Source organism: Sinocyclocheilus anshuiensis, unplaced genomic scaffold (genome assembly GCF_001515605.1).
Source record: "Sinocyclocheilus anshuiensis isolate Anshui unplaced genomic scaffold, SAMN03320099.WGS_v1.1 scaffold821, whole genome shotgun sequence".
Classification (NCBI taxonomy): Eukaryota; Metazoa; Chordata; class Actinopteri; order Cypriniformes; family Cyprinidae; genus Sinocyclocheilus; species Sinocyclocheilus anshuiensis.
In genome coordinates this window covers 663,042-673,867 of record NW_015558606.1, presented here as the reverse complement: position 1 = coordinate 673,867, position 10,826 = coordinate 663,042, and the positions used below count along the sequence as shown (strand labels likewise).

General features: G+C 39.4%; 1 protein-coding gene across 1 annotated transcript in view; it reads right to left on the bottom strand.

The window, feature by feature from the left end:
• LOC107680249 (fibronectin type III domain-containing protein 3B-like) overlaps window positions 1–10,826 on the bottom strand; it is a 157,956-nt gene that overhangs the window by 103,081 nt on the left and 44,049 nt on the right. The window contains exon 3 of the mRNA XM_016476057.1: window positions 8,186–8,261. Coding sequence (XP_016331543.1) covers window positions 8,186–8,261 — 76 coding nt within the window. The remainder of the gene's footprint in view (window positions 1–8,185; window positions 8,262–10,826) is intronic.

Here is a 10,826-nt window from a genome sequence, read left to right as displayed (position 1 = left end):
ACATTTTATGGAGGACTGTTTCCTGATCCTGGTAGAGTAGACTACAATGCCGGCTGTTCTGACTCACAGACTAAGTAAATTTTTTATATTTAAAGAATTTGCCACTGACGATTCAAACTCGAGTTTTGAGCAGTGTAGAGTAGCGTTTGTAGTTTACCATTTCTCCGATCACAAATGCAGACATGGTTTTATGTTTACACGGCGCTATGCAATGCAAAGCGTAAAAAGACAGTATAAATCATTATAATCCGTAATTATGTCCCCACTGGATGCAACAAATGCCTCGTTTATAATGGGTTTTAATGTTTAGGTCTCGTCGCTCCGGCTGGGACAAGGCATCACAATATGGCAAGGGGCGTAACATTTCCGTCACACACTTGAGGTATTAGGCCAATCACAACGCACTGGATAGCTGGCCAATCAGAGCACACCTCGCTTTTCAGACCGATGAGCTTTGCAAAAATCAACGCGTTTCAGAAAGGCGGGGCATAGAGGAGAAACAATCATGTACAGTATGTGGAAAATAATGTGTTTTTTGAACCTTAAACCGTATAAACACATTTCATTACACCAAATACACAAAATAATGTTCTTTTTAGCAACATCATATGAACCCCTTTAAGAAACATTTTATTGTCATTGTCATTATCAATGTTGAAAACAGTTGTGCTGCTTAGTATTTTTGTAGAAACCATGATACCTTTTTTCAGAGTTCCTTGATTATATGAACTTTTGATGATTTGACATTATTAAACTTAATTAAATTTAAAAGAGATTTTCATCCAACGACTAAAACTATATGAAACTATATAAAATTATACCCAACACTGATCCAGCTCTTTACACACTCTCAAAGAAATCTTCTGCAATTCTACTCATTAAATGGACCTTCCTGAAGGATCTACAAGTTCAGGTCACAAGCACAAAAGGCACTTCCAGATCCTTCCTCTTTGCAATCTGATCCACATCACACCAAACTACCCTGGTGCCACACCAAGTCACACAGCTAAAACCTCACTGGAGTGCACATACTTTCCTGATGAAATCTAGTTTCCATGTAGGGTTTGGTTTTGGACTCCTGTGCTCTAATATTTGGTTATGATACTGGAATGATCTGCAAGGAACATTTTTAAGTTACATTGTGCTGAAACTGCAAAGATCTAAAGAGCCTCTGGTATGCAGACCTGATGCGTTCACTCTCTTTCCCTTCTTCTCGCTCACTCGCTCAGCTCTGAGAGGGTGTGGCTGAGGAATGGGCAACAGAGCTTTAATCTTCTGCCAAAGCCTGTCAGGCACATCTGGAATAAGCAGGGCAAATCATCTCGGGCCGTGCCTCTCTGGCCACGGTCACCGGGCCTTGTCCAAATGAACCCTCTCACCCCACACTGCTCTCCTCACTTGAGCTTGGGCCAGTAGACAGGAGGAATGCTCTCAATTCACCTACCCTTTGTCTTTCTCAGAGAATCTGCTCTTCTCCATGAGCCACCACACAGTCCCACAGACTTTTTTTTTTTTTTTAAACTGGAGATATCAAATACAAGTGTCAAAAGTCTGTCAGTGTTTATTCTGGAACTTTAACAGATTTAAGAAAATCAGATCTGAGATCATGTTCTTCAAATGACAAACCTGACCTTGTGCACCTTCCAGGCCAGGAGGCATTACTCTTGCTCTTTCTTTCTAGAATTGAATTATGGGTAACACTTTATAAATGTCTGATTCATGTATTTTTCATCATTAAATAAAGAACAATTTTTTTTACAGCATGTATTATTTTAGGTTAATGCTAATTTATAAATATACTTTTATTTATGTTCATTTATGATACAATTTATACTTAAAATTAAAATTGTATACTTAAATTTCACTTAAAATGTTACAAATGTATATATAAAAATTGTAAAATAATTACATTAACATTATTCAATTTAAATAAAAAAATGCTGTAAAAATATTGTTTATTTTAATTCCATGCAAGCACTTGCATTAACTAATGTTAACATAGAACTTTATTGTAAAATGTTATTGAATGGTGCGCATTCCAGGACTCTGGGCTCTGGTGGAGCTCTGGTGGTCTGGTGGTTCTCACCTCAAGTGTTTTTAAATGCACTTTCTAAACCAGTCAAAATATGCACAACTGGGTTGATTGTATTTTCTGAGTTGGTGTAGCCTAAAGGTTAAAGCAGGGGCTGGTAACTAAAAGGTTGCTGGTTCGATCCCCCACAAGGAGTGATCATCACTGTGCCCTTGAACAAAAAGCACTTAACTCCAGAAGGATCTGCCATTTAGTAACCTAAATGTACTATATAAGATGTCTTGGATAAAAGTGCTTGTTAAATGACTACTTATTGACATGCTTCCATCCTATTTAAAAGGACTGGTCTTTCATGGGTTCAACTTGTCACTCAGTTCTTTTCTAGATGTGCTATTATTATTTGATTATTATTTAAATATCAATACATTTACTATTTTAAATATTCATATATTTATAAATATTAAAATATATTTAATAAGAAAATATTTAAATACAAATATAAAGCCACAAATCCTTGCTTTAAACCTGGAACATTCCTTTTAATAATCAGAGGCAATACTGGACTCTTCTGGGTTCCTTCAGAAAGTTATACTTCAGCACATACTACTGCACATCACCTGAGTGTCTTCTCCAGCTGACCTATTATCTAAAGCTAGACATGTCTCTCAGGCGACGAGGTTCCCAAACATAAATAGAAGACCAGCTGCTTCGTGCACATAGATAAATAAACCCTGAAGGAGGGACTGTAACACTTTCACCACCGTAAAGCCACTGCCTTCAGGGTTACAGTTCAGATTCAGTATTGTATCTGCCTGCCACCCTCCGATTTGTTTCTGCACAACGCAATTATAAGCACATGGACTCCTGGTGCAAAAGATGATTAATCAGTTATGAAATGACTGCACTTAGTGGAGTAAGTGGGAGAAGCGATTGCTCAGGTGGGATGCAAGTCTTTAGATGTGCTGAGACCGAAATGTAGCAGGGATGTGTATTTTGCACATTTCTACTCCTCAAGTACTTGACAGACACTGTAAATCAACCAAGCACATTGCTATTACCTCAGTACTTGAGTCCATTCCTACTCGGTAGAGCTTGTGGCATGAAATATCTGCCCCTCTGTCTCTGTGCCTTGTGGGAGTATGGTAAGCTGAGAAAGTCACTCACTTCATGCCACAATAGCCATTCATGGGGCTTTTCTAAAGATAGCTAATGACCTTCAGTCGATGTAGATACAGTCCGATGGCAAGGACAAGAACGCTTCTGTCCTCTTTCGGTCGGAGAATACAACATGTTGTATTCCTTGCTCATTTTTGTTTTTCTTTTTCTGGTCAATATTGACTCCCATGGGCTCCTGACAAATTCATTCAGCATGTTTAATTTCGATATGCTTTCCGAGGCATAAATGAAATCTTTTTGGTGTGTGTTGTGCGGAAAATCAGATTCAGTGCATGCTGACTGCAACGTTTTTGCCGTGCATCATTGCTAAATTACGGCGTGCAGATGAGAATAATGTGCTCTCAGCAAAAGCAGTAATTACACCAGAGAAGCCGTTCTCCGTGGCTCCTCAGAGCAGAAACAATAAAACACACTTAATTACACAAACATACTCTCAGTACAGACACAGATACTGGGGCTTTTCATGTAATTTCATCAAGCTGGAGTGAAGAGGACTTACAGGATTATTCAACTGTGAAATCTTAATTCAATTGCATATCAAACTGCCAAGAACACACTGCGAAATCAATGTATACTAACAATTTTATGTTCATATTTATTGAGATGCATTTCATCCCCAATTTATTTTGACTGCCATTATAAATGTCTACAGTTGTCCCATGTTCAATATTATAGCAATCATAAGATACTCACAGCATTTCAGTCAGGGGGCACTAGTGAGCAGGTTATGGATTTGTTAAGCAATATATGAAAATATTATATAAACATTCGACATGTTTACTTTTAATACACATTTTATTAGCAAATTAATTAGTGAATGTTTCACATAAAAACCATGTTTGTCTTTGTAAAACATCAAAACATGATAACTTTCTACACCTATGAAACAACTTTCCTTTTCTGATGATGTCACCTAGGCCACACAGGCTATTGGATAATTTTAACCCATAGCAAAAAAGTTAGGCTATGTTTTAGCTATCTAAAAACTAGGCACTGTTATAGTAACTAACCTTCATCCTGGTATGTAACCCCTACTTTTTACCAGCAAATCTGGTCCAACTGGAAAGAAATCAAGCACCATTTTTTTTCACTGAATATCCTGTTCAACTAGGAAATATGTCACATTAAAGAAGTAAAAATTTGTTGCGAGTGCCATTTCAAGTTTATGACTTAACGGAAAAAATGCTCTTAAATACAGTTGGTGCCTTATCAGCAGATACTGAAGAGAGAAGGAAAACAAATGAAAATGGTTAATGTCTGTCCAAAAGCATTAGAGATGAAAGTGGCTGGCTGATCATGCCAGGACCTTAGGTAAATGACAAACCGGAAGTGCTCACAGATGACTGAATTGCCCATTTAAATAGAACCAGTGTCCCTAGTTAACCTCAAAACTCACTTTACCTGCCCTTCATAAACACCACATCTCTCAGCAAGGCTAGTCAAAACACAACTGTGCTCTTCCTCGGTGGGGAAATGCTGGAGATAACGCCTTCACACATTGCCTTGACCTCGCAAAACAACAAAAAGAAAGGGACGCACACATACAGAAACACAAAACAGACAACGAGCAACCCAGGACAGGCTGAACTCAAAACAGCAGGACCTCCCTCCATTTGCAAAAGTGTGGGAAAGCAGCACGGAGCGGCCTTACTGCCGAGAACAGACTGTGGTGGAGGGCTGTGAAGCGGTCCCCTGGAAAAAGCAAAAGTTCACCCTGTTTAAACAAGACAAAGATTACAGTTCAACCTCTTCCACTCTAATTAGCAGCGATAGGAGCGGGCTGGAACTTCAGTAAGCATAGGGCTCTGAGCACTGTAATGACCTGCCACTCAGCCACAAATCTTAAAGCCACTCGCTGTTGCAATGCCTACAATGGATCCTGGCAGGCGAAGGGTTAAGATTTGAGTTGGGTCAAAAAATTGAGGCTTAAGATGCTAAAAATAACAGCACAAAATTCATCTAAATGTGTCAAAAATAGAGGAGAGTGGGATCTCCACGTGGGAAGACAGGAAAAATTGCTATTTTTGCAATGAAAGATGATGATGAGGGAGGACAGAAAGCGACCAATAAGAGCAGAGAATCCTTAATTATAAAATTCTTACTCAACAGCCTCTTCTTTCCACTTTTCCGCTAGCCTACTTCAATAATTCCAGAGGCCTGGAGTCAAAAATCAAGTGCAAGTGAGACAAACTTTCATTTTTAAAGGGACAGTTCACCCAAAAAATAATAATAATAATTCTGTCATCATTTATTCACCCTCATATCATTCTGTACAACACAAAAGTGTTTTTCTATACAATGAAAGTCAGTGGGGTCCAATGTTGTTATGGTTTTCTTGAACCACATTAACAAAAACAAAACATTTCTCAAAATCTTCACCACAAAAAGTGTGAAGTGACATGTGGCCAAGTATGGTGACCCATACTTGGAATTAGTGCTCTGCATTTAACCCATCCAAGTGCACACACACAGTAGTGAACACACACACACCGTGAACACACCTGAAGCAGTGGGCAGCCATGTGCTGAAGCGCCTGGGGAGCAGTTTGGGGTTTCTGTGCCTTGCTCAGTCATGGTATTGAGGGTGGAAGAGAGCGCTGGTTATTCACTCCCCCCACCGACAATTCCTGCCGGACCCGAGACCCGAACAAGCAACCCTCAGGTTACAAGTCCGACTCTCTAACCATTAGGCCATGACTGCCCCGTTCTTTTATGCTTTGCGGAAGAAATCCATACAGGTTTGGAGAGACAAGAGGTGAGTAAGTGATGACAGAATGATCTTTTTGGGTAAACTATCCCTTTAAATTAAACCTTTCGACTCCAAGTGCGATTTTGGCACAAGCATTTTCAAAAAGTTGTCTCTGTGCATTCTGTGTTGCCAGCGGTCCACGGGCTAAACAGTGGTTACTTTATATAAAATCCTAAATCTAGGCTTCTGCTCTGAGGTTTGCATAATGACAAAGAAGCCTCTCTGTAAAAAGCAGCTACTTCAGAGCCTGTGCTTCAGTCGACACTTCTAATTAAACCCAGTGACCTTTTCTGTAAACACGTGCATTTGAAATGCCCCTCTCCTCCGTGTGCCACACCTTGTTCTCGTTGTTTCACAGGGTTGCTTTTCCTTGCTTTTTTCAACGCCGTGATGCCATAAGCCGAGCCTTTTCACTAAGCATCGGATGTGCTTGTGTGCTTCTGTCCAACACAATGGCACGACCTGAAAGTCTTGACATAAGTACTGCCTTGTTGTTTTTAACCTTACACAGGGAGAGGTTAAAGCCAAGTACAGCCATTAATTACAGCATTGATGCTTTTCTTTTAGGAGGAACTGGTTTGACAAAAATGCAGCAACAAGGACACTTGGCATGACTTAATCTGGTTGAGATTACAATGGATGAAAGTTAATGCATTGAAGGCACAAAAAAAGAGCTATTGGGAATCACAGGTGAGGACCTAAAGCTGACGATTCCAAACACACAAAGGCACATTGTGTCAACGAGCAGGGCCAGTGCTGTGGCCTGTTGTTCTATTCTTGTGTCAACACATGTTGCTGCCAAGCCCTACAGAGCCTTGTTTCTGACTCTTATCACAGCAGTGTGCCCTTCACAGCCCATACAGCCTGCTCTTCATCCATCTATGCCTCCACAACCTGAAGATCACTTTTGAGCAGGGAAATCTCTGTTCTGTTACCCTAAGTAACAATGTTTTTTTAAGGCGACTATGATTTTGCCTGTATAAATGTCTAAATATTCTGCCTTGCCAATGTCTAAATTTAATAATTAGTGATTTTCTTGATTGTATAGGACGGTTGTATAAAACCAATAATCACGCTCGCTACATTGTGTCTGCATGTCTGAATCTTAAACTCTACCAAAATTAATACATAAATAAAATAAATATAAAACAAAGCTTCTAAAGTGACAGTAGACAAAAAAACTAGATGTTTACAATAAAATTTCCACACTCTTAATACAGAAAAAAAAACAGTAATACTGTGAAATTATATATAATATATAACATCTATATACATACAAATTTTGTTTGATTTATGTAATTCAAAATACATGTTTTCTATTTGAATACATTTTCAAATGTACTGTTTTCAGCATCATTACTCCAGTCTTCAGTCACATGATCCTTCAGAAATCAAGAAATTCAGAAATTTGCTGCTCAGGAAAAGGAAAAAATTCTCATTATTATTGATGCTGAACAGTTGTTACTTAATATTTTTGTAAAAGCTGTAATATTTTCAATGTTTTTCAGAATTTTTTGATGAATATAAATTTAAAAGAACAGCATTTATTTGAAATTGAACATTATAACATTACAAATGTTTTTACTGTCACTTTTGATCAATTTAATGCATCCTTGCTGGATAAAAGTATTAATTACTTAAAAAAATCTTCCTGACCCTAAACTTTTAAACAGTGGTCTATATATAATAACAAGGCAAAAAAGTTTGGAAAACACTGCACTAAATAACACTGGCTAACTGAAATACTGTGACCAGCTACCATATCATTCAGGTCTCTTGTATTAACAAGAATTTTTACAGCAAATTTCCTTCTTGTATTTTTAGAAGGCAACACACTAGAACGTTGTGCAACTTCTCAAACTAATGTTCTCCTCCGAGAGCTGTCCTTATCTGTGCAGCTGTTCAGAGAACTCAACCGCAGCCTGTGCAAACAGTCCATCTTGTCCATCGTTAATTAGCTACAAAGACACTAAATGTTAAAGGCTTTGTAATCTGCCATTGTACACTCTGCCTTTTATATCCTCAGAAGCATGCCAGTCGTGGCCCTGCGCCCGGCCTCTCATCGGTTTACACCAGCTCCAAATCCAATAACACACCATTCATGGTTCCGATTAACTAGAAAAACACCACGCAAACAGGAACAGAGAGAACAACAGCACCATCCCAATTCCAGAAACGACCTCAAACCTGTTGCAAGTGAAACTGCATGAGACAGGAAGCACAACATACCTTGAATGCATTGCAGGGATCCATCCTCTGCTCTGATAGTGAAGGTCTCTCCAGGGTTGACTTGCACGAAGATCACCTGCAAAAACACTGGGAATCAGACATGCGAAACTTCTGATGCAAAGCCAAAGTTTTGTCCGCAAACACAATCCAAGACAGGAAAAAAAGTTGCAATTCCTAAAAATGCTTTAATCCATAACTTTAAAATGAGCCGTGGAACATTTAGCGAACTATAGTCACCACAACTGCCAAGAAAGCAAATATGATGCAACCAGATGTTATGAAACCAGATGTGAAAGCCCCTCGAAATAGTCCGGTCGCCATGCCATCTTCTGCTTACCATCATGTTCTCAGCGCACAGGTTGTTGAGAGTGCAAACATGCCTGTAGATGTGAAAAAGTTGGCCCGCCATGTTGCACGAGCCCTACGTTTCCTCACAGCCCTGATGGTCGTGTGTCAGGCAGACCTCCCATCTCCCTGCTCCAGCCCTGGAGATCTGGGCACCTACTTCCTGCTTCCACACACACATACACACACACTGCCTGCTGCTGCTGCTGCAGTTGCTATGGGAACGGCGGCATGCACTGAAGAGTCAGGCCAGCTTTCCAGAGGAAAACCTTGTGTTCTCCCCTCCCTCCTCTTCCAGGCACATACCTAATGCAGATAAAGGACTCACCCAACACGAATGCAAATGTACACTTCCAAGACCTTATGCGAGCATCGTACCGATTTCATATCAGGCTGACATCGGACAGTGTGGGCAATCGAATGTATTAATTAATCGAGAATGCTGGGGACTGACAACTTCGTCATGACCAGGAAGTTTGTTGTCTGTTACACTTTTCGGTGATGCAGAGAAACGTGGATGTGGACTTGGCTGAATCCAAAGCACTTAACCTTCACTATCCGCTGTAGACGCCCTTTTCCTTATCTCTCAAGGGTCTGATTCTTTTCCCACTCTGGTCGGAGGAAACATGACCGGGGAGCTGTATCTGCAGCACCTGGAGAAGAGATCAGAACCGACTGATCCGCTCTGATAGCGCAGATCTACAGAGAGATGTGCGAGGGAAATGTGAAGCATGCTTGAGGGCTCACAGCACTCCTTGAATGTCTAATGTAAGATGACTACAATGTTCCTCATTGACCAAAATACTGACCTGGTTCAGAATGTATGTTTCTGGCATTGTTTTCCATCAGGAATTATCCTATGTCAGTTGAATTTAAGGTAACGGCTGACCTGCAGCCACAAAGCTAGTCAACTTTTCACTTTCAACTCTCAAGGAACTTATCAACGTGTGAACTCTTCCTTCAGCACAGCATGAACCCATAGAAAAATGGTCTTGAACTTCAAATGAACTTTAAAAGGTGAAGAGTGTATTTTGTGCGCCAGCAACACTAAGTACAAGACTGTCTTCTAACAGGTTTCCCGAACACTGCTAAACAACTGCATTGGTCAGATAGTCCCAGCCCAAACTCATGCCATTGATTGAGTCAGCGTGGTTATATTAAATAATTTGCAATATGCACTGGGTTTAATACGGTCATTTTAAAGCCAAAAGTGCCTGAAATATTATATGGAAAAATATGTTTTGCATAAATGCTGTATCTTTTCTCTTGGAAAAACATTAAATCAATAAATTATTCCATTGATAGCCAACATTTTTAACACTAAAAAATAAAACATGCCTACATATAGTTTCATAAAAAGATTATTTATTTTCATTTGTTTCAAAGCTTCCAAAAAAATCTTTGTGCAACGTTCATAGTTTCCATGACTGGAAGGGGTTCAGGGCTAGTAAAATCGCTAGCCCAACGTCCCGGGGCTATTGTGTTTTCCAGTCGGGCTACCTAAATGTATCACTGCTCTGCCCGACGGGCTATCTTGAATAGTGATATAAAACCCCTTCCTTGATTTGCGTTGTTCACTCGCTTGTAGGGGTGAAACGGATCATAGTTTATCATTGACGTGTTTCTAAGTCTTACCAATTTAAACATTCAAGCATTTTAAACCATTCATGCGCATGAAGAATTCAGTTCAGTGCTCGCGCTCACACGCTCAAAGTGCGCACATACAGAGCGGCGTTTCAGGCAGAGCACGAACACAGAACTGATTCCTCTTTCGCTTGAACGGACACATACAAGCAAAATTATCTCAAAATAACTATCTCGGCAAGTATTTTCATGTCTTAAATTAACGTAAACAGTGGAGAAAGAAATCACACATGCATCATTATATTGGATCCATGCATTCGGTCTTAAAGGGGCAGCAGCCTATAAATACCTGCTGTGTAAGCGCCACCTGCTGTCAGAGAGTGACATTTGCGTCTCATTCAGCCCGTCTGCTATTTTTTTATGTAGTATCACAAAGCTAAAATCAGACCATTTTGTTTTTGTTTCAAATTTCAATTTGTTTCAATTTTACAATCTAAATAACATTTATGCAGCATCTTTGTTTGGATCGTGATTAAAATACACAGGTAAAACCTTAGTTTACGTGCATGGAGAAATGTCTTTTATTATTTATTTATTTGATTTGGGATTTGATTTAAAATTTCAATTTAGTATATTGTTTGACATTTTCAATTTCACAAAGTAATGTGCAGCCTCTTGGTCTGAGAAATAACAAAAGGACACCTTTTTTAAA